Raw genomic sequence first — 24769 nt, forward strand, 5'->3', positions numbered from 1 at the left:
GGGGACGAGAAAGAGTGTGCCATATGGTGAAACTCCATGAGGTTTGTTTTGTTACGGAGAGCTACCTTTTGCTGTGGTTTATGACCCAAAACGCCGTCTCCAATGAACGATTTGTAGCATGCAGTGTTCGCGAAACTATACTGATTACGATTTGTTTTAAAAGACAAGGTGAGTTTACATGATTGTGTAACGTCGTCAATGTATCTAGCTGCGTGACACGTTCGATCATTGTCTGCTTTCAGTCTCATGTCTTGTATGTTTCTTTGGTGTTTTCATATCCTTTTTTTCTGCCCACCTATCTCTCTACTCTCTCTCTACTCTCTCTCTCTCTCTCTCTCTCTCTCTCTCTCTCTCTCTCTCTCTCTCTCTCTCGCGCGCGCGCTCTCTCTCTCTCTCTCTCGCTCTCTCTCTCGCGCGCTTTCTCTCTCTTGCTCTCTCTCTCTCGCGTGCCCTCTCTCTCTCTCTCTCGCTCTCTCTCTCTCTCACACACACTCTCTCTCTCTCTCACACACACTCTCTCTCTCTCTCTCTTCCTAGCTCCCACTCTCTCTCTCTCGCTCTCTCTCTCTGTCTCACTCTCTCTCTTTCTTACTCACTCTCTCTCTTTCTTACTCACACACTCTTTCTCTCTCACTCTCTTTCTCTCTCTCTCTATCTCTCTCTCTCTCTCTCTCTCTCTCTCTCTCTCTCTCTCTCTCTCTCTCTCTCTCTCCCTCAAGGACAGATTGTACGAAAAGGCGTAGCCTTAAATCTTAATCCTTGTTAAATAACGTTCAATTCAATTCAATTCTCTCTCCCTCTCTCTTTCTGTCTGTATTAGCTCAGTCACCCACTCTTCTGCTTTGTGTTAGCTTTTTATCGGACCGCTAGTCTTTTCCTTGCGTCAAGGGCAATGAGGCAATGATCAGAAGTTTATGTGAAAGCGTAAACATGATACCCGCATGAATAATGCATGTGGCGACCACTGATCCAGCCAATAAATATAATGCCTGCATCAGCAGGACACAGGCGCATTTTATGCCCGAATGCAATGTTCAGCCTGGCCGCCTTGTGTTGACAGCCATAAACAAACGGAGGAATATTGTACAACGATATTGACTGTGGATTGTTGAAAACGCTTGGACATTGAGGTTTTGTGTTTTGAAACGTGCACATGTCATTGTTGTTTACACTTCTTCTTCTTCTTCTTCTTCTTCTTCTTCTTCTTCTTCTTCTTCCTCATCATCGTCATCGTCGTCGTCGTCGTTGTCACAATCCGATGGGAGGATTTTCACGTGTCCGGCTCTTTCAAGATTGAATCTCGAATTTTGTTAATGTTGTCTAGGGTATGATTATTTGGCGGCTGTTCGCTTTTATAGTTAGTGATATGCGTGGTTCCTTTTAACTTAATTGAACGATAGACAGACTCAAAGGTATCGACAGAAAGAATAAACACTGGAAGCAACTGGACGAACACAACTACAATGAGTGAAAAACGGCTTTAATTTTGGTTACTCATCTTCATGCATCGACGTACTCGGCACTACAGGTCAAGGATCAGGTGTGAGAGGTTTGATCTTGCCGAAATGAGCGACTGTAAGTTCTCGGAGTGTTTATACATGGCGTCGGTGATGAAGATGATGTCTTTAAAGTTTAATGTCTTGACGATGAGTTCAACGGTTATGATGATGTCCTTGATGATGTGACGAACGATGTTGAGGATGCCCTTGATGTCTTCGACGATGAGGTGAATGACGATGATGATGCCCTGGATATCTCGGCGATGGGGTGAACGGTGATATGAGGGGTTTTCAATTTTGGGGCAAAAATGAAAAAAAAAAATCGGGGGGGAATAATCTTCACCAAAGGAATCAGCAATAATTTTATGTTGAACTATACACATTGGGTATTCCATAGGTCGCTTCTTGCCACTTTTACAAAACCATGTGAAGAAATATAAAAATGTGAAAAAATGTACACATGTGAAAATGTCCGTCGTGTCACGGACAAGTTTTTTATTTTTTTTATGATAAATTTAATCACTCAGTCCATTTCTTTTCAGTTACACAACACACAGATCAGCCTTCAATGGAATAAATCAAAATATGTGGGTTTTGTTTTAAAGAAAGTGCATTGATTACAGAAAATAATAGAGTAGAAAGAAAAAGTAATAAATCACAGCACACGTCAACACACATAAAACTGAAACAAATGCACACATTTATGTGAAACCTTTTTTTACTAGTAACTCTAAACGATGGCAACAAGCACCCAAAACCCTTGATTATGAAACAACATCTTTGGTTTTCAAATTAAGCCTTAGTGTGCAGTGTGACACGATGGACACACTCGTGACACGATGGACACACTCGTGACACGATAGACATTTGCACATACAAAAGGAAGCAAGTTTGAACATTACATTTTTTTAAAATTGGGTATTAAACTAAGCAAACAAAAAGCAGAATTGGAATGCCTTTCCACATGGCATTTTTATCAAACTGAACGAGTCAAGAGGAACGACTGAAAAAGTGTAAAGGTAACCGTCTTTGAACTTGATGTATGTTATGATAGCGAGCTCTAGGTTGAGTGAACACATCATACTGCAACGGGGTGTGTCTCCGGAAAAGCTACTCTTGCACATGATTCCATACAAATAGATCTACAGTGTAATGATCAGAGAAGCCATCTTTTTTAACTGGCTCAGAGATGACAGCCAGAATATCTTCATGGGGGTACCATAGTGTGTCCTTCATTCTTGGTGAAAAGAAACAATTGTCCTTTCCAAGTTGGTGCAAGCAGTCCACCAGGTATTCTCCATTGTCAACGTCTACCACTAGACCGGGATATGCCATCTTGTCGTAAGCGACAAACACCCAACGCCCAAGATAATCTTCCGGTCGAATTCCTTCTACACTCTTCAAAAAAAGTTAAGGATAACTTTTTTACAAGCACGCCACACATAACAGACAAGACCGAATTTTTTCTTTTTTTTTAAATTACATAATTGAACAACCAAGGCGTAATGACAAACAAAGCAAAGATCGAACGCGGCAGCGACAATTTAGCTAGAGTGTGTCAAACGTGACAACCCTCGAAAATGGAATTCACAACAATGTGAATCAGTGTCAATAACGCGTGTGCCCTCCGTTGTGTGCCAGGCATTCAACACATCGTTGGCGCATGGAGTGGATCAGGTTGCATATGTATGCTCTGGGAACTCCATTCCACTCCTGCTGGAGCCATTGCAGCAGTTGACCCAGATTGGCAGGAGGAGGGTGATGTTGCTGTACCCGACAACAAAGCTCGTCCCACATGTGCTCTATGGGGTTCAGGTCCGAGCTGTTGGCTGGCCACATCATCCTGTTGACCCTGGCCTGCTGGATGAAGGTGTTTACAGCTGCAGAGCGATGGGGAGGTGCGTTGTCATCCTGAAGAATCGCACGAGGGCCGATCGCTTGGAGGGCTGGAATGACCAGGGGTTGCAGGATCTCATTCTGGTAGCGGACAACGGTCAAGTTGCCCACTACATGGTACAGAGGTGTCCTTTGACGAGTGCTGATCCCTCCCCAGACCATCACAGAGCCTCCGCCAAAACGCTGTCGTTCCAGAACAGCGCCTTCTGCGAAGCGCTCTCCGCGACGCCTTCACACTCGGATGCGACCATCAGCAGGTTCCAAGCAAAAGCGGGACTCATCTGTAAACAACACCTGAGCCCACTGCTGACGTTGCCACCTCACATGTTGAGTGCACCAGGCTCGGCGAGCTGCTCGGTGATTAGCAGTCAGGGTTGTTCCTCGGACTGGACGCCTTGCACGCAAGCCAAAGTTGTGTAAGCGGTTTCGGATCGTCTGACCACTAACAACAGTGTTGCCGTGGTAGCTTGTAGGCGTTGCCTAATGTTGTTTGCCGTAGCCATTCTTTGTTGCATGGCCTGCCTCTGAATGAAGCGATCCTCTCTTTGTGTGGTGACTCTGGGCCGACGAGAACGTTGTCGCTCCTGCACTCTTCCAGCTGCGTGGAATCTCTGTTTTAGTCTAATGATGACAGAGGGAGCCACTGCAAGCCTTGGGGCCACTTGCCTGGCAGCAACACTGTCTTGTAGCCATCCTATTGCCCTTGCTCTATCCAAATTGCCCAGTTTTCTTCGTGGGGGCATGTTGCTACTGTGCATAATTGTGTCAGCGTGTCAACCTTTAAATAAAAGGTGGTGAGCGATGTTAATAGCCAGGACCCTGTTGTAGCACGTGCATCACAACCTTTTGCCCTGGCATGCGTTCCGCAAACTTCATGGGGCTATAAAAAACCACCCTTTTTCTACCAAAATGCAGAAACTTTTGAGAAGTCACACAAAGGGAAATAACTCTGCCTGCCAAACAAAATTCTAGGTCAAGACTCATTGTTCATTTGTTAATTCAAACACATTAATCTTTTGATTATTATGTCGATGTTTAATTTTTTGGCAATTTTTTATAATTAGATCCGTTTTTTCAACCGATCCTTAACTTTTTTTGAAGAGTGTATGTATCACTAGATCTACATGCTTACATTGTCAGGTGTATAGCTAGCCGGCATTTCATCGCCTATACATAAATAACTGAATTACATCGAACAAGACACACGAATATGTCCGTTGTGTCACAATTGTGTCCATCGTGTCACGACTGAGATCGTGACACGATGGACCGTGACACGATGGACAAATTTCAACAAAAAAAATTATGAATGCTCCCTGTTCCAAATTTGATTGCAATTTCAAATCTAGATAGTTAAGTGTCCCAAAGTCCCATGTATTGAATGTGATTTGAGCACATTTCAAGTTTTAATCACTACCACACACCCCGTGACACGATGGACATAAAATATTTTTAATACTCACTTTGTCAACTTCAGGACACCAATAAAATAAGACGTAAAGGCCACGCGGCGATAGGTTTTTCCTGAAAGGAGGCGACAAAAGGGACGCGATCTTGGTTACATTTAAAATTACGAAAAAAGGGACCCGTCATTGTTTTTCAGTCGCGTTCAGTAAACGTGACACGACGGACATAAAAAATGAAGACAGCATTTTTTGCTCTTTTATTTTCGTTTCATAAATAAAGTATAAAAGGACATTAAAAAAGCTGCTCACAGATCGGTTAGTGTTCTAAAAAACAATTTTTTGAATATTTTTTCATTCATGTACGATTTTTTTCTGACGATCTACAGACATTTGAAATTTTGCCTTCTAACCAAAAGACACCCATTTTTTGACACCCTCGCTTACTATTTGACCTTAAAAGGTATAAGGTAAACACACAAATAACGCAAAACTCTTGACCAGTTTGCGAAGGACATTTTGAAGAAGACATTAACCCGAATTTCAGTACAATCGGAGCACTGTGTGAAGCTCTGAATTTTTTTGAAGTTCAAAGACACGTTTTTGCCTCAAAATTGAAAAACCGTCATATCAGTTCTTTAACACGGTTCCATCTCTCTCTCAGTTGGCGTCCGATTCATCTCCAGCTTGCATCTACACGAGCGTCTAACCAGCATCTAAACCTGTCGATCAAAGTGAAAACAACATGTTATCATCAGCTTTATGAGCCTAACATCTATCTAATCATTCTGACCGTTACTTACAACCAATGGAATTTTGGATTTCGTCCAACTGCTTCGCCTTTGAAACACAAAACAGATGAACGTAGGGATGAAAATGTGCCGCTCTACTTCTGAAATGAAGAACGATATTATTACTTCCCTTTTTCCTACTTTAGCAGTTTCTTACCTGCATAATTCAGGTTTGTGATGAAATATAACTCCCGAAAAAAAACCTTGATTGTTCTCCAAAATGGAACGTGAAATCAACTGATCTTGGTGAAAGGACTCAAAGTAAACTCTACGCTACGAATATAGGCCTTCGCACGTGTCTCAAAACAATTCAATAAAACAACTCTTCCATACATCTTTTAACGCGAAGTACAAAAGACAAATATCTCAAGTCTTTATTGATAGAATCATCGTATGAATTTGCAAATCTAATAATCTTTCATACGGTGTAGGCGTAGAGATCTATCATAACCATTTCCAACCTCGTGTTTTCCTCTGTGTCATTCTTCCTTTTTGACGTCACGCTTTTGACGTCATCTCTCTTTACGGCGTTCCGTCTCGCAAGGAAATGACTTAAGGGTGTCACCCATGGAAATAAAATCCAATGTTACTATAATGCGTAACAGTCGTCATCATCATCATCATCATCATCATCATCATCATCATCATCATCGTCATCATCGTCGTCGTCGTCATCGTACGGCAAAAGGAGCAAGGTACTTCAATCGACCCATACCTACAAATACTCCTCAATATCATCATCATCCTCATCGTCATCATCATCGTCATCATCAGCAGTAGCAGCATCAGCATCAGCATCCATCCTGAACTCAGGTCAAAATGAGTTCGGCTCAAACAACTGGCAATAGCCGTGGAGCGATGCTTCTCATCATCATCATCATCATCATCATCATCATCATCATCATCATCATCATCATCATCATCATCATCATCATCATCATCATCATCATCATCATCATCATCGTGGTAAGGCCAACGAAGCAGGGTACTTCAATCGACCCGTACCCGGCATTGACGCAAATACTTGTGTTGATAATGACTGTATTCTTCTCCTCCTCCTCCTCCTCCTCCTCCGCATCATCATCATCATCATCATCATCATCATCATCATCATCATCATCATCATTGTAAGGCCAACAGAGCAGGGTACTTCCGGCATTGACAAAAGCTCCTGTGTCGTGAACGATGGGTTGAATGAACTCCACGAACTCGCACGAAGACCTGTCTGAATTGCAATGTAGATTCCAAGAGTTTGCCCCTTTGTTTGAAATGCATTGGTTAGTCAAATGACTTACAAAAGTAAGGTCAGTTGTTGTGCAGAAGCTTCCTTTTTTCATTTAGCGAAGTTTTGATGCATTTTAATTTTTTTCTTCTTCTTTAAGCCTTTATTAAAATGAGGTTATGCCCAGAAATTAAAGATACAGATTTAGGATCGATGCTGATATTACCGTAAAATCCCTAGCAAACGACCCCCCCCCCCCCCCCAGCCTCCGCACAGATTTCGGGTACAAGTAGGGGGTGGGCGTTTGCCAGGTATACACCCCTTTGCAAGATAAAGTGTCATCACATTTTCACGAGAGAAAAAAAGTGATACAACATGTGATTTAAGCAATTTTAATGAAAAATAAACACACCGTTTGTTTACACAAATAGAGATCAACGTTCTGTGATAGAAAAAAAGAAGAAGAAAAAAACCGGCGAACCATCGAACAGTGTGCACAAATCGTAGATAAATGAGGCCGACTGTCTTAAAACAAATTTGTTAAAAAGCAAAAAAGGGGTGGGCGTTTGCTAGGTAGTGACCCCTCTGCACAACTTTTGGCCAAAAGTGGGGGGTGGGCGTTTGCTAGATACTGGGCGTTTGCTGGGGATTTTACGGTAGAATCCCACGAGTTGTGGCAAATAGTTGATTTTTTCTTCCTTTCTGGAACAGAACATTTTTTCTCTATTGATACGTCCGTTTTGAAAGTGAGAGAACCTGCTACACCAATCAAAATCCACAAGCGCAGAGACCCCTGTTTGCCTCATTTGCGACAAATAAAACGCATGGAATTGAAACCCTTCATAATTATCATTTGACGCACCTTGACGCATGCGTGGCTACACTGATTTTGTCAAGAGGAAATACTTGTATGTACCTACGTCACTGGAATCAATCAGGAGTGTCACGTTCTTCCTGTAGTGCAAAAGGAAGGTAGATATCTTTTCCTGGAAAAAAAACCCATCGATTAGTGTCGATGTTATTTTTTTTCCTTCAGGAAAACGTATATGTTTTATTCTGAACTACCGGAAGAAAACGACATTCCAGACTTCAGATTAAGTTTAAGTGATTTTACCCGCATTTACAAGTGTTTCTGCTTGCCCGAATCTCAGTGCAACTACGGACAAACAGCTATTACTAGAGTTTTTAACTTAGAAAGGGACAAATGCCTTCATTCAAACAAACAACTGTATACCCTCCTGTCATTCGTATTCAAAACACTAACTGTTGTCTGAAAACGGTCGAACATGTTCCTTATTATTGTAAAAACGAAGACTTTCAACTTTAGTTCTTTTTATATTTAGTCAAGTTTTGACTAAATATTTTAACATCGAGGGGGAATCGAAACGAGGGTCGTGGTGTATGTGCGTCTGTCTGTCTGTGTGTGTGTGTGTGTAGAGCGATTCAGACTAAACTACTGGACCGATCTTTATGAAATTTGACATGAGAGTTCCTGGGTATGAAATCCCCGAACGTTTTTTTCATTTTGTTGATAAATGTCTTTGATGACGTCATATCCGGCTTTTCGTGAAAGTTGAGGCGGCACTGTCACGCCCTCATTTTTCAACCAAATTGGTTGAAATTTTGGTCAAGTAATCTTCGACGAAGCCCGGGGTTCGGTATTGCATTTCAGCTTGGTGGCTTAAAAATTAATTAATGACTTTGGTCATTAAAAATCTGAAAATTGTAAAAAAAAATAAAAATTTTCAAAACGATCCAAATTTACGTTTATCTTATTCTCCATCATTTGCTGATTCCAAAAACATATAAATATGTTATATTCGGATTAAAAACAAGCTCTGAAAATTAAATATATAAAAATTATTATCAAATTTAAATTGTCCAAATCAATTTAAAAACACTTTCATCTTATTCCTTGTCGGTTCCTGATTCCAAAAACATATAGATATGATATGTTTGGATTAAAAACACGCTCAGAAAGTTAAAACAAAGAGAGGTACAGAAAAGCGTGCTATCCTTCTTAGCGCAACTGCTACCCCGTTCTTCTTGTCAATTTCACTGCCTTTGCCATGAGCGGTGGACTGACGATGCTACGAGTCTACGGTCTTGCTGAAAAATGGCATTGCGTTCAGTTTCATTCTGTGAGTTCGACAGCTACTTGACTAAATATTGTATTTTCGCCTTACGCGACTTGTTTTTTGTGTTCCTTTGACTGCATGTTGACTGAAAATATTCAAACCTGTTCGGCTGATAATGAGGACTTTCAACATTAGTTCTGTTTTCTTGTTCTTTTAACTGCATGTTGACTGAAAATATTCAAACCTGTTCGGCTGATAATGAGGACTTTCAACATTAGTTCTGTTTTATTGTTTTCTTGTTTTTTTTCTCTACTGATTTTCTTCGTTCATTTCCTCTTAATTCAATTTGTGTCTATCTCTCTCTCTGCCTGCCTGTCCGTTTTTCCGGTTTTAGTTGTTTAAAGGCACAGTAAGCCTCCCGTAAACCATCACAGATACTGTCAGGCTTTTACACACAGTACAAACACCCTTTCATTTAAACACTCACCGAACGGGAACATCCTAGGTGCCCTACGTAAAGAGCGAGCAATTTTTAAAATATTAATTTTGCGGATTGTCTCTCAAACCGTGGTGCGTTTTGGCGCTAGACCTAACTTTTAAAATCTAAATAATAAATTGACAGCTTGTTACACAAACATTTTTAAATCATAAAAGAATTCTTTTTTCATCAAGACAAGATCAGTACAATTCGAAGTTTTGAAAGTTTGAAAAAAGAAAAGCCCGGAAGCAGGGTCACGCAAGGTCGTGGTTCTCGTAGCAGACGACGGTTTATGCCTATCGCCAGTTCCTCTGAACAGTCAAAAGCCATCGCTAGAGTTCTTGTGAACTACAGCCGTTTGTTTCGTGCATAGTCAGAGGTACATAATAACGTGCTATTGCAGATAAGCTCACATCGAGTCGCATTCAAATTACTAACTGACGACTACATTGTGAAAAAGGGAAACTGGATCACACGGGTTCACGATGGCTCAGGGGTAAGATAAACCACGCAAAAATAAATTCTTTGAAAATTGCTCGCTCTTTACGGAGGGCACCTGGGATGTTTTCAAGCGGTGAGTGTTTAAATGAAAGGGTGTTTGTACTGTGTGTAAAAGCCTGACAGTATCTGTGATGGTTTACGGGAGGCTTACTGTGCCTTTAAGTATCTAGAAGTATGTTAAAAGGAAGTGCGGATGCATTTCAGAACGAGGGAGATTCAGAACAAAGGCTCATCTCGCTTTCGTTTTTACTTTAATGCCGTTTGTCTCGCTGGGGTCTTTGGCTTTTGACAGAGGGGAATATTTTACCATTTCAAATTTTGTTAAATTAAGACACAATCATGCTCATGTGGACAATCAGTTTATGATCACAGAAGCAACCCCCTGACCTTTACATACATTGAAAATATCCTTCCGTGTAAACGCTTACCGCTAGAGGAAATCCTGGCGGCTTCCTTTAAACAGTGTGATATTTGTAAAGGATTTATTTTGTGTCGTGCTATTTGTTGATTTTCAGCCTTGTTGTGGTGCTAGAGAGAAGCTTTGAAAGTATGGACAGAGAGGAGTTTAGAAAATGTGAAATTACTTACCTGGGCCCGGGACCTATATTTAGATATAATATAGGTCTATGCCTGGGCTTTCGGTAAATACTTCTTTCTTTTTTTTTAAAGATAGATATGTGTGACACTCACTTACCTGTGGTGTTGAAGAAAGTTGTATCCTTCGTGCCATAGAATTCTGTTGGTCATAACTAGTGTATTTCTTCAGGTTAGTACGGAGTTTTTGTGAACAGCTTCAATCGTTCTGTACACCCCCAGTAAGATCGAATGAGGCTTTAATACGTTTCTGCCTTGTGGTTTTTTTTATGACGGGTAGTATAGAAACAAGAAAGGATACTGACATTTGATTTTGTCACGATGTGACTAAAAGTGTAAGTTCTGTGCTTTTTAATAGCGAAGTTATTTTTGACGAAGACTTATTTTTTTCTCGTCATTACTTTCTCTCAAGCAACTCTTTTTTTTATCTTAAAAAAGAAAGTCTTACTCAGTTGCTGACTTATTTGTTACTTGATTACGACCTGGGCTTTTTTCCCACTCAATCAATTTTCCAAGCCGTATGAATCGACTATAGCTGCTTTCTAAGACAATTGCAGATGACGCCAGCAGACTATTCTAAAGTGCATGACGACAGCATGCAAGACAATGTTTTTATACAAAAGGGATCATGTTCCTTCTGTCATGAATCATGTGCCACTTTGCCTCGCACAACATATTTTACGTCATTTTACAGCTGTACGATTCTTCTTCTTCTTCTTGGCGTTCGCAGAGGTTACACAATCAGTCCAGCACTGGTGATAAATGTTGTCGTTTTCTCCAACTCCTGTCGACTGCCGTATAGTTTGGTCTGCAAGGGAGTTGGTGACGGCCACACTTCTTTTCGTTCCTCATCTAGTAAGGGACATCGCTGTAAGATGTGTTCCGCTGTTTGGTCCTCTTGACCGCAGGCACAGGTTGGTGATGGCGCCAGCTTGAACTTTCGGTTCATGTGAGCATTGAGCCTGTTGTGGCCAGTACGCAGCCTGATGAGGTTGACTTGCTGCTCTCTGGACATTGTGTGGTAGTCATCTCTGTTTGTCCTTGGCCTCATCAATGCCTTGATGATTGTCTTCTGCTCACTAAAGCTGACACTGTTTTCAGGTTGGTCTTCCACGGCTCCTTCTTTTGCCAGCTCATCTGCCCTTTCATTTCCTGGTATCCCACAGTGTGCTGGTATCCACTGGAGGACAACTCTTCTGGTTTGTCTGACTATCTGTAATGCTTTGGCCAGCTGTGGGAGTTTGTCGTTCTCTAGGGCCTGAAGGACTGAAAGGGCGTCCGAGAGGAAGACAACTTGAAAGCAAGGGTCTGCGGAGTCCTGAACGAAGGAGGCGGCCTGCATGAGAGCTTCTGCTTCTGCTTTATAGTTTGTGCAGTGTTTGCCAGTGGCAACGCTGGATGTAGCTGTATGTCCCCCAGGGAACTGGATGAGAATGCCTGCACCTCCATTGAGCACGGCGTTAGTTGCTGATCCATCGGTGTATACATGGATCCACGCCTCTTTTGGGTACTGTTCGTCGATCAGGGCTAAGGTGAGTGCCTGTCGAGCTGTGTCATTCTGATCTTCTCCTGAGGTAACATGTGGAACACTGGTGCAGATCTGGATGCCTGGTTTCTCTGTTGCCTTGGGGGTTTCCTCTTCTTCTTGAGTCAGAGGTAGAGTGTTCTGTGGAAGGACTTCCCTGTACTGTCGAGAAAGTCTCTTGCTCTCGTGTACAAAACTGCTCCGTTTAAGCCGGTTCTTGGTGAGGTTGCTCAGTCTGTGCTTCATGGGGTGGTCGGGTAGGCACTTGAGCTTCTCGGCCTGTACCATAGTCTTGGCTTCTCTTCTCTGACAGAGGGGTTGGATGGTGGTAAGCTTCTCCATTTCCTTGATGGGCGTGGATTTCATTGCACCGGTGATGAGTCGGAGGGCCTGGTTTTGCACACGGTCGAGGGTCTGCAGGTTTGTCTTGGCTGAGGTTGACCACGCTGTGGAGCCGTACTCGAGGTGGGGTCTGATTGTTCCCTGGTATACTGTCTTCAGTATCTTCTCGTTCGCTCCCCAGGTGGTACCTGCCAGCTTCCTGAGTATGGCTAGCTTGCGCCGGGCCTTCGTCTCTGCCTGTGCAATGTGTGGTTTCCAGGTCTGCCGTCTATCAAAGGTGACACCAAGGTACGTTGCTTCTTCATCCTCTCTCAGAGGAGTTCCACCAAGCCTAATGGTTCCGGCTTTCTGCTTTGGCGACAGTGTGAATAGGGTGGTGGAGGATTTCTCCTTGTTGATGGAGACGCACCAATCTTCTGCCCATGCGTTCAGCCTATCTGCCGCTTGCTGCATTCTGTAGGTGGCAGTACTTGCGTGCTCCTCCTTGCACCAGATCACAAGGTCGTCTGCGTAGAGAGCAGCTTTGATCCCCTTGGGCATCTCAGACACCAGATCGTCGATGAAGAGAAGGAAGAGTGTGGGGGAGAGGACTCCGCCCTGAGGGACGCCATGACGAAGGAGGAACTTCTTGCTTTTGGTCTGGTCGACGTTAACTCTTGCCCTGCGGTTATAGAGGTAAGAGCGAATCCACTGGTACATGTTGCTGGACACGCCTTTCCTCAGCAGTTTTACAAGGAGTCCATCTTTCCAGACCTTGTCAAAGGCCTTCTGAAGATCTATCCAGGTGACGAAGACCAGCTTCTGTTCCTGAAAGGCATCTTCAACTTCTTGCGCCAGGTAAGTGACCTGATCTTCAGTGCTCCGGAACTGTCGGAATCCAGCTTGTTCAGGGGCGAGGAGGTTCCTGGATTCCAGGTACCACCTGAGGCGCTCGTTCACAATTCTCTCCAGGGTCTTCACAACACAGCTGGTGAGGCTGATTGGGCGATAGCTGGTGGCCTTCTTTGGATCCTTCCCTTTTTTTAAGATGGGGATCATGATCGCTTCTCGCCAGAGTTGTGGTAGCGATCCTTCTTGCCAGCTGCTGTTGAAGACCTCGAGTAGCTTGTTCTCTGCTGCACTACCAAGGTGGGTTAGCATCTCGTTGGTGATGCCGTCTGGGCCAGGGGACTTCTTCGCCTTTGACTTTTTCAGAGCTGAGTGCAGCTCGTGGAGTGTGAGTGGTTGACTCATGGCGTCCACTGTCGACTGTCTGGCAGGTCTCTCTCTTTTCTCTCTTCTTGCTTCTCTCTGTTTCTCGGGGCTAACATGGAGGTTGCTCTCAGCTGCATAGCTTTCAGCAAATTGGTTGGCAGCATGCTTTCCAGTTAGCACCTTCCCGTTCTCTTCTAATGTGATCTTTCCTCTGCTGGTGTTCTCATCATTCAACTGCTTGGTGAGCCTCCAGAGCTTTCTGCCATCCTTCTCAAGGTTCAGAGAGCTTGTTTTCTCTTGCCAGCTTCTCCGTCTTGCCTGTAGCTTCTTTTTGAGAAATTTGGCTTTGGCTTCCTGGAGGCGGATGTTGTTGTTTTGTGACGGGTTGACTTCTGCTTCCCTTCTGGCGTCTGCCAGATCATCATCCAGTTCCTGCAATTCATTGCTCCAGTAGGGCTTATAGTCTCTCCTGGCACCCCTGGGAATGGACTCACGCGCTGCTCTGAGGATGCTCATGTTGAAGTCCTTCGCCACCATATTGATGTCTCGACCCTCGACTCTGATGTCTCTGGTGAGTTCGCTGGTGCGGTGTCTAAAGAGGAACCAGTTCGCTCTTTTGTAGTTCCACCGTGGGAAGGAAGCTTCAGTGCAGGACTCCATGCCCAGGGTCAAAAAGACTGGCCGATGGTCACTTCCACCTAGCTGTTCTCCGACCTCTCTGCTGGTTAGCTGGTGCATGTCTTCCGTGCAGAAGGCTAGGTCAGGAGTTGATGTAGTGTGCCATCTTCTGGAGTAGAATGTAGGGCAGTCAAAGGGACTGTTCAAAAGGATGAGACCTTTGTCGTCCTGCCAGTTCTCCACCTCTTCTCCTCTCCGATCCAGGTGGTCATATCCCCAACTCTGTGAATGACTGTTGAAGTCACCCACCACAATGAAGTTGGAGGCCTTTGCGGGGATCGTGTCAAGGGCGAGGTGTCTATCATTGGGGCAGTAGAAGTTGACAAGATGGAATTCTGATGTCTTCGTCTGGATTCGAATCACCTGATATTCGGAGTCCTCCATGTGCGTTTCTATCAAACAGGCATTGATGTTGTTCCTGATGAGGGTCAGGATTCCTCCTTTGCTTCGGTCTGTTCTGTCGGACCTAAGACATTGGTAGCCTCTCACTTTGAAGGACTTTTGGGGTGTCAGGTGCGTCTCCTGAATACAGCAGATGTTGATGTTCTTCTCATGCAGGATATGCTCCAACTCTGTCTTCTTGTTCAGGATACTTTCTGCGTTCCAGTGCATGACCTGAAAAGGTCGCTGCTGACTGGGTTTCTTCCTGGTTGTGGTGGTGCCAGTCACTTTCCTCCCGCGTCCCCTGGCGTGACAAGACGGACGGGAGGGACCTCCAGTAGTTGGGGCTGGGTCCCTTTGAGGCATGGGACCCGACGCTGCTCCACCCTGGGGGGTCCTCAATGGGCGAGCGCCATTTTCATCTGTGCTGGTTGATTGTGTCATCATTTGCGTAAGTGCGTGTACCCGTGGTTTGTTAGAATGCGCCGTGCGGCCCGGGTCCTCCGTCTTCAGCATTCGGGGTTTTCTGTCGGGGTTACCTCACCCTTAGCTCATGGCCCGTACGTCCTACCCTGAGAGCACAGGGGGGAGGATTTTCCGGGATCCCACCCGGAGCCAGTTTGGTCCGCGGCCGCAAGCGGCTGATCTCCATATCTGAAGACCGTTCCCCTATCCGCCACCCGGGGACGCGCTGGGTTGGGGGTGGTCGCCCCACTGAAAATCCCACACTGGGTTAAGAAAGATCAGCCTGTCCCAGTACAGCTGTACGATTCTTCTTCTTTTTCTTCTTCGTTCATGGGCTGAAACTCCCACGTTCACTCATACTGTATGATTAGTTCTGCTAAACGAAGGCAGGTGCTCACTTCATTGCATCGTTTGCACGACGATACGCTCTGAAAATCAATAAGAGTGCCGTGAAAAGATATATTTATATATGACAAAGTGTAAGTGTGCTTCTGTGACTGGATCATTATATACGGGAAAATGATTGAGGAGAGATTTACTGATCAAAAGGAAACAAATACCCAGAGAAAATGCGAAAAAAAGGTAATTTTATGGAACGTTTAAAGCAAACATGAGAGAATTCTTCATTTTCCTGAAACCAAAATTTAAGGCAGAAGTCATGGATAAAATGAAAAAGAAAATGCGATCAATGCAAGCGATTCTGTGTTTAGCGCGTGACAGATCTCATCATAACAACTGCGTAAATAATGTGTGTGAGTCAGTTTCTCAATAATTATTGTGCTTTTATAGTTAAAACAAACCACAAAGTTGAGAGTCAGGTTTCAAACGGATTTCTTTATTGCGATATCACCAGCATGTATTTATTTCCCAAGGCAGCGTTTAGAAAGCTATGTGTTTGGGTTTTTTCCAATTTTATTTGTGCTGTAAATCTGACAAGCAGTGAACTATCCAGAGAGATGAAGTAAGAAGGTAGTTTAGCAAACCAAGTGAGACGTTTTGTATCAGCATACATCTCCTTTCTGTTTAATTAATGTTATTCTTTTGGTTTCTCTCTCTCTCTCTCTCTATCTCTCTCTCTCTCTCTCTCTCTCTCTCTCTCTCTCTCTCTCTCTCTCTCTCTCTCTCTCTCTCTCTCTCTCTCTGACTGTGTGTGTGTCTCTGTCTCTGTCTCTCTCTCTGTCTCTCTCTCTCTCTAACACACACACACACACACACACACACACACACACACACACACACACACATACACACACACACACACACTATTGTTGAACTAACCGATGTAAAAGAGGCCTACTAATTTTGTGCTTCAAAGCTTCTCACCTCGTCTAATTTTTAAACAGAATAAAACCATAGACTAGAGTTACGAAAATACGGTTGTATATTGTGTTGCAGCGCAGTTTAAAGAAAGTCTTGCGTTGATCACAGTCCTTTAACCCCTTGACAGATAACAAATCCTTCACAACCCAAGCACTATTTTTCCGAATAATGCGTTCAATAAACATGTGTTACACAAGCAACGGACCAATCCTCTCTTGTGCAGGTATACACGGACAGTAGCCGAGAGCCGTGGCCAGAGTCAAGCAAACAGAAGGACAACTACGTCCAGAAAGGCAGTACATAGAGTACAGGAAACCCTTTGCCGTAAGACTTGTGAAAACAAAATCTAACGGGCTACCTGAGAACCGATCAAGCGTGGAAAGTATTTGCAAGTCAGTGCTGTGGGACGAACTGACAGGTAGGCCGGTGTAACACGAAATTTTTACTACACGAAAAATTTACTCCGGAGTAAATATTTCGTACGAAATTCTTACTCCGAGTACACTTTTCGTAAGAGAAAAGAACTCCCCAAGGCACGAAAAAATTACTCCCTCCACGAAATTTTTACTCCCCATTTTTTTTACTTCCAGTAAAAAAACTCGTACGCAAAAATGGGATGCGGGCGAAGGGATAATGCCAAAAAGTGATCTCGCGCACACGAATGTCGAGCTACCCTCCTTCCACCCCTTCCACCACCAAGACTAACAGGGGACAAGGGAGTAAAAATTTCGTACACCTGGCGTGGGAAGTTAAATTGCTCGTGTTGGGGTGAAGTAATTTATTCGTCAGGGGAGTAACATTTTTGTACGAAATGTTTACTCGGAACTCACCTGTCTTGGGGAGTAATTTTCTCGTGCAATGAGGGAGTGCTTTTTTCGTAAAGGGAGTAACTTTTTCGTACGAAATGTTTACTCCGGAGTAAAAATCTTGTGGGAGTAATTTTCTCGTGTTACACCGGTGTCTTTCAACGTGGTGGTTAGATGAAGAAAAACTACAACACCAAAAAGTTCTTCCGATTCGTCTTGTGAACGGAAATTCTGGACATTGTTTTGCTGCAAACTTACCAGCAAAGTGTTGATAATGTTAGTTTTAAAAGTGTCATTTTAAGTTGTCTTTTTTGTTCATGAGCAGTAATCTAAATAGAATAATCAACATTAAATCCTCCGGTCTGTAGTGTTTGACTTATTCCTGTAGACTCCCTGTGGAGCATAGGGCCGCTCTGTAGTGTTTGTGTTACCCAAATTGATTTGGTTCAACCTCTCCTGTCAATATTAGAGTACTGTTCAAAGGAAGTGCTGTGCTGTGGTCACAATGTTATACCTGTGCGGAACAGTACCAGACTACACATACTTCCAGCGGTAATTTGAGTCTCTATTCCATAAAGGTTGATCAAACAACAAGCCACTGGAACAGTATTCAACCAAACAAAAGTACACCAAAAAGCACACGGCCAAACGACATGGAAACCAAGGGAATCATGGAAGAGGACCCTTCTTCGAGAACAGCTGCATACTCAGGAGACGACAAGGGGAACAATCCCGATGAAGGGAGTTTGCGTGGACAAAGTGGTGCAGGGATTTCGCACGTTCAACAATTAAATGGTCGTGCAGCTGAACTGGAGTATGATCATCTGCAAAGTGCTGCTAATCACTCCGAGACGTGTGGTCATAATGACGGTGAGCAACATGGAACCGAACTTGAAAATAATTGTGATCATCATAGCTTATCCCCTGTCCCAACAACACATCAGGATTCCATGGAACCAACTATTAAAAGTTATACAGTTATTTCATTACCCACTGGACAGATCTCCAGACACTTTTTCAAGGAAAGTGGAAACGATATAAGTAATCACAGTATTCCCACAGACAGTTACTTCGATACCTCAGCCTCCTTGTCTGACAGTGCTCATTATGGAAAACAAGCCAGTTTGTCTGAATCTGAACACGGTGAAGCAAGGACTGAAAGAACTCTTGAAGAGCTTGTGGTCAATGCAATAGGAAATGAAACCGGTGCAAAGAAATCGTTCCCTGAAGATCATGATACTAACTTCTCAGCCAGTATTGATGCTGCCAGCACAATACACAGGAATCAGGAAACGGTATTGACTTCTGCGAGTTTAACCCAACACATGAACGCTGAAAACGTTGAACCCAGTGAATCTCGCATTAAGATTACAAGTTTAATTCAGAAAACAGACTTCAATGTCAAAACTGAAACCAATACTGAACTCGCAACTTTCAATGTGCATGATAGTCATCCAAGTGATGTACACATTGAGAACAACATTTCTAGTCAATCGGCCAACGTTACTGGCAGTTTTGACAAACCGGCACTGGTGCACCACAGGCGTCATAGCAATGACGCCGTTTTGAACGCACGTGCATCCAACAATATTGAAGACGACGATTTTGAAAATCAAACCTACACACAGGCCAACACACTACCGAGGTCGCACAGGAGTCAGAAGTACAGAAATCACACAACAGGCCACTCCCTAAACAGTGATGGAGAAATCAACGCATTCAATATTAACCACGAGGAATCTGACGGCCGGAACAATTTTCATCAAAGTTCAAGGTCAAAACATTCTCATACAGGCTCCAGGGTCAAGGAAAAACGCCATCATTCGGAAAGTCGAAATGGAGCTGGGCAGAGGTCAAGGTCACACAAGGTTAATGGAGGTCACCGCAACCAGGAGGACGGGTCCCATGTGTCCTTGAGCGGAGTTGAGGTCAACGTCATAAGACCTGCAAAACCGAGCAAGGTGAGTGTGGTCTGTTATGTTTGTCCGTCTCTCTGTCTGTTTGTCTGTCTGTCGATCTGCGTCCGTCAGTCTGCTAGGAAGTCCTGGGTCGGATTTTTGCTGACTTTCCGCGAAACAAACTCGGATCCTTTGTTTACACAAAAATAAAAATAATATTTTTAAAAAAAAACAGAGTTGGAAAGGAATATTTTTTTTTGAAATTAGAAAAATAATAAAACATCAGGCCTTGGGGACTTAAAAACATTTGCACTCAACGAGACAAGTTATTGCGGATCGACTCTCAGAACAAAAAGACGTGGAGATGCCGGGGATTGAACCCGGGGCCTTTCACATGCAAAGCGAACGCTCTACCACTGAGCTACATCCCCATATGTACACATATTATATTGTTAATGACAAAAATTCTACTGTTGGGGCGTCAACAATTTGAAGCAGTATCATGAATCGCAGTTATGCATTAGAAATCAAGTGAAACAAGATAGGTTATGACGCATGATTATGATTGTCTTCTTTTTAATCTCATTGTCTGGGGGCTTTTTTGTCTTCGTTTTTACATTTAGTCAAGTTTTGACTAAATGTTTTAACATAGAGGGGGAATCGAGACGAGTTTTTTGTCTTGATTTTTGTTTTTCAGTCGTCTTTGCTCTCTCGTCTTGTTCGGCTTCTTCTGGTTATTCTTCTTGTTTGTCTTATTCTCCTGCGTCGTCGTTGTCGTCCTCGTTTTTTGTCGTTACTTACTACTTTTACGGATCTGTTCTTGATAGATCAAGAAAATGAATGAACACCATGGTTTTCAAATGTTCATATTTAACACCCACAGCTGTATAAGCAAGCGTTCGTGACACGTGCTGCATTTTAAGGATAATTCAAACAGTATCATATTGTGCTTTTGTACATGTATAACTCGGTAGCTTAATACAAAATACCGGAGATTATAAAAATCGCCACTTTCCTTCTTATTCTTTAATCTTGGGGGAGGAGATCATTTTTTTTCTCTTTTTTCTTTTGTTTTTTAGTCGTCTTTGCACTCTCTTCTTGTTCTTCTTCTGGTTCTTCTTCTTGTTCGTCTTATTCTCCTGCGTCGTCGTCGTCGTCGTTACTTACCACTATGACGAATCTTTTATTGATAGATAAACAGAATGGATTGACACCATTATTTTCAAATGTTCACATTTAACACCCACAGCTGTGTAAAAGCAAGCGTTCGTGACACGTGCAGCATTGTAAGGATAAGCAAATTTCAAACAGTATCACATTGTGCTTTTGTACATGTAGAACTCACAGGGATCGCGTTTACGCACGATTTTTGCGTATTTGACGCATTTTAAAAGTCGCTGACGCGTTTTTTTCGCCGCGCCGCGTAAGCCATACGCAAAAATATTGTAACTTTTTCTTGTCTTCACGCAGCGCTTTTGCTCTGACTTAATAATCACCCGATCCTGAAACTGACTATAGGGCTCGAGAAGTGACGACACACATGAAATCTGCGCGTCAAAACTAAAGTCCGTTTCTTTTTGCATCGAAGTATCGCAAACGAACGTAACGAGGGTATTACCAGATAATGTCTTGTCGGATAATGAAACAGACATTAGCTGCTCTCCCATCTCGCGCTTCCAAAAGGCGGAAAGTGTGTCTAGTCGTATTAGAGCGGGAAACAAACTCGCAAGGCCCGAAGGTTGGAGACAGCAGGGGTGTTATTCGACAGGCGTGCGCGGAGTTCGACAGGAAAACTCGCCGTATTTAGGTAAGGAGTGTCTTTAAGTCTTTCGTGCGTGTTTTGTTTGTGTCTGTACGTGTTTTCGTAGTACGCAAAAATATTGGTCCGTGACGCGTTTTTTTCGTTTCGTTGCGTATGACTTACGCGTTTTTTAAAAAGCTAGCGCGATCCCTGAACTCAGTAGCTTAATGCGAAGTACTGGAGGTCATAGAAACCACCACTTTTCTCCTTATTCTTTAAATCTTTGGGGAGGAGGTCATCTCCTACCCTCCCTAGCCCCGCCCTACCCCCTCCATTGGGTAATGCTGAGTGTATATCCATCCACCTGCAGACATAAAAGGCACTGACAGGTTGTGTAGGCCTACGTTTCCACCACACCCAAACAATATTTTTTTTAAACACTAGCTCAAGAAGCCATTAATTGTTTATTTTTGTTGCTTCGGTCAGTATCACAGTTGAAAAAAAAAGCTTCATATATAACAACCTCGGTCAACACCACCTGCAACAACAACATCTTTCACAAAGAAAGAATCAATCGATTAAAAGAAACACAGCATATCTACACCATCACAGGAACAACAAGAACCGAAGACAAAACAAACCGCAAAAGAATGGAGATGCCGGGGATTGAACCCGGGGCCTTTCACAATATACAAAATACAAGATAGGTTATGACGCATGATAATGTTCCTTGTCTTTTTACATTTAGTCAAGTTTTGACTAAATGTTTTAACATAGAGGGGGAATCGAGACGAGGGTCGTGGTGTATGTGTGTGTGTGTGTGTGTGTGTGTGTGTGTGTGTGTCTGTCTGTCTGTGCGTGTGTGTGTGTGTGTAGAGCGATTCAGACTAAACTACTTGACCGATCTTTATGAAATTTTACATGAGAGTTCCTGGGAATGATATCCCCAGACTTTTTTTCTTTTTTTCGATAAATGTCTTTTATGACGTCATATCCGGCTTTTTGTAAAAGTTGAGGCGGCACTGTCACACCTTCATTTTTCAATCAAATTGATTGAAATTTTGGCCAAGCAATCTTCGACGAAGGCCGGACTTCGGTATTGCATTTCAGCATGGAGGTTTAAAAATTAATTAATGACTTTGGTCATTAAAAATCTGAAAATTGTAATTAAAATTATTTTTTTTATAAAATGATCTAAAATTACTTTTATTTTATTCTTTATCATGTTCTGATTCCAAAAACATATAAATATGTTATATTCAGATTAAAAACAAGCTCTGAAAATTACAAATATAAAAATTATGATTAAAATTAAATTTCCGAAATCGTTGTAAAAACAATTTTATATTATTCCTTGTCGGTTCCTGATTCCAAAAACATATAGATATGATATGTTTGGATTAAAAACACGCTCAGAAAGTTAAAACGAAGAGAGGCACAGAAAAGCGTGCTATGCAGCACAGCGAAACCACTACCGCGCTAAACAGGCTCGTCAGTTTCACTCCGTTTTGCACAAGCGGCGGACTACGGTCATTGTGAAAAAATGCAGTGCGTTCAGTTTCATTCTGTGAGTTCCACAGCTTGACTAAATGTAGTAATTTCGCCTTACGCGACTTGTTCTGTAATCTTGGGGTTAGGGGTCATCTTCCATCCTCCCCCGCCCCCTACCCCCTCCATCCGGTAATGCTGATCGAGTGTATAATTATATTTCCATCTGCAGACATGAAAGACTCCGACAGGTTCTAGGTCTTCGTTTCCACAACACCCAATACATATTTTTGAAGACAGTAGCTAAAACAAGTCGCGTAAGGCGAAAATACAATATTTAGTCAAGTAGCTGCCATTTTTCAGCAAGACCGTATACTCGTAGCATCGTCAGTCCACCGCTCATAGCAAAGGCAGTGAAATTGACAAGAAGAGCGGGGTAGTAGTTGCGCTAAGAAGGATAGCACGCTTTTCTGTACCTCTCTTTGTTTTAACTTTCTGAGCGTGTTTTTAATCCAAACATATCATATCTATATGTTTTTGGAATCAGGAACCGACAATAAATAAGATGAAAGTGTTTTTAAATTGATTTGGACAATTTAATTTTGATAATAATTTTTATATATTTAATTTTCAGAGCTTGTTTTTAATCCGAATATAACATATTTATATGTTTTTGGAATCAGCAAATGATGGAGAATAAGATAAACGTAAATTTGGATCGTTTTATACATTTTTATTTTTTTTTACAATTTTCAGATTTTTAATGACCAAAGTCATTAATTAATTTTTAAGCCACCAAGCTGAAATGCAATACCGAACCCCGGGCTTCGTCGAAGATTACTTGACCAAAATTTCAACCAATTTGGTTGAAAAATGAGGGCGTGACAGTGCCGCCTCAACTTTCACGAAAAGCCGGATATGACGTCATCAAAGACATTTATCAAAAAAATGAAAAAAACGTTCGGGGATTTCATACCCAGGAACTCTCATGTCAAATTTCATAAAGATCGGTCCAGTAGTTTAGTCTGAATCGCTCTACACACACACACACACACACACACACACACACACACACACACACACACACACACACACACACACACACACACACACACGCACATACACCACGACCCTCGTTTCGATTCCCCCTCGATGTTAAAATATTTAGTCAAAACTTGACTAAATATAAAAACCAGAGTTATTTCTGTTGCTGCGGTCAGTATCACAATTGAAATAAGATCTTCACACCAACCTCGAACACCACTACCAACAAAAACATAGTTCACAAAGAAAAAATCAATCGATTGAAAGAAACACAGCAGTTCTACGCTATCCCAGAAGCAACAAAAACCGAAGACAAAACAAACCACAAAAACATGGAGATGCCGGGGATTGAACCCGGGGCCTTTCACATGCAAAGCGAACGCTCCACATCCCCAGCTGTAGTATCACGTGCTTGTGGCGATAGCTGAATGGCGGGATAAAACGAAGAACCTCGCCAACAAATATTGACTCATGGTTATACATGTAACTCGAAAAACACAACGCAGCGAAAACAAAGACAAATTTATAATTCAATCAAGATTGGTTTAGCATGTAACAGATTATGTGATTGGGCAGATAATCCTCGAATAACACAGGAAATAAACTTGTTGTGGGTTTGCTGTCCAGGGATCAATAAAAAAATGAGGGACAAATATATGTGAAAGAAAAAATCAGGAGCAGAATGATGTCACTACATGTGCATTAAGTTCAATTTCGAAAAAAAAAAGTCAATAAGCTAATGCTCACGACAAATCAAGAAACAACGGCAACGACAATAGGACAGTGTGAAAGAAGAAAGACTCTTTGGATTCAACAACAACATTTGAGAATATCTCAGCAATAGAAAAAAACATGGAGATGCCGGGGATTGAACCCGGGGCCTTTCACATGCGAAGCAAACGCTCTACCACTGAGCTACATCCCCGCCTGGAAGAAAGGATGTTCATGACGAACATTATTGCACTGATCGCATTATCATGAAGCGCTTCATCAGCCAGGGTCGGCCGGATGGTCACAAACGAACAACTAACAGTGTCGAGTGCTTGACACTTGTGACTTTATGGTTATGACAAATATAACGTTGCCCTGTTTTCTTAACTTTTGGGGGTTAGGGAGAGGTTACCTTCAGCACAATAATTCAGAAAGTTGTTGTTGTTGTTGTTGTTATGTTTGCCCTTGCGCGCGACGCATTGCTTTAATGTGTGACAGGGTCCTACTTAAAATTGGGCCAAGTGTTCGACAACAGTATCATGTTTTCAAGCAAAAAAAATCGTGATTATTTTTCACAGCCAAAGCTAAAACTTACCCCCAAATACGCGTCATTTTAAGCACTTTGGGAGCATATCAATCGTTACACATCAGCTACATCGATAAAACTTCTTATGTGGGTTGTCTAGTATATCTCAGCTTAAATGACAACCAGCA

General features: G+C 42.6%; 1 protein-coding gene and 2 non-coding genes across 3 annotated transcripts in view; 1 reads left to right on the top strand and 2 right to left on the bottom strand.

Moving 5' to 3' along the window:
• The first annotated feature begins 16605 nt into the window (after nt 1-16605).
• The window catches only part of LOC138958375 (uncharacterized), a 55667-nt gene continuing 47503 nt past the window's right edge, over nt 16606-24769 (top strand). Inside the window, exon 1 of the mRNA XM_070329496.1 lies at nt 16606-19134. Coding sequence (XP_070185597.1) covers nt 17827-19134 — 1308 coding nt within the window. The 5' untranslated portion in view covers nt 16606-17826. The remainder of the gene's footprint in view (nt 19135-24769) is intronic.
• On the bottom strand, nt 19431-19502 carry Trnaa-ugc (transfer RNA alanine (anticodon UGC)). Its single transcript has one exon. It is a non-coding gene; the product is annotated as a tRNA-Ala (tRNA).
• Nucleotides 24198-24269, bottom strand: Trnaa-cgc (transfer RNA alanine (anticodon CGC)). Its single transcript has one exon. It is a non-coding gene; the product is annotated as a tRNA-Ala (tRNA).

The sequence above is a fragment of the Littorina saxatilis genome, linkage group LG2, assembly GCF_037325665.1.
Source record: "Littorina saxatilis isolate snail1 linkage group LG2, US_GU_Lsax_2.0, whole genome shotgun sequence".
Taxonomy (NCBI): Eukaryota; Metazoa; Mollusca; class Gastropoda; order Littorinimorpha; family Littorinidae; genus Littorina; species Littorina saxatilis.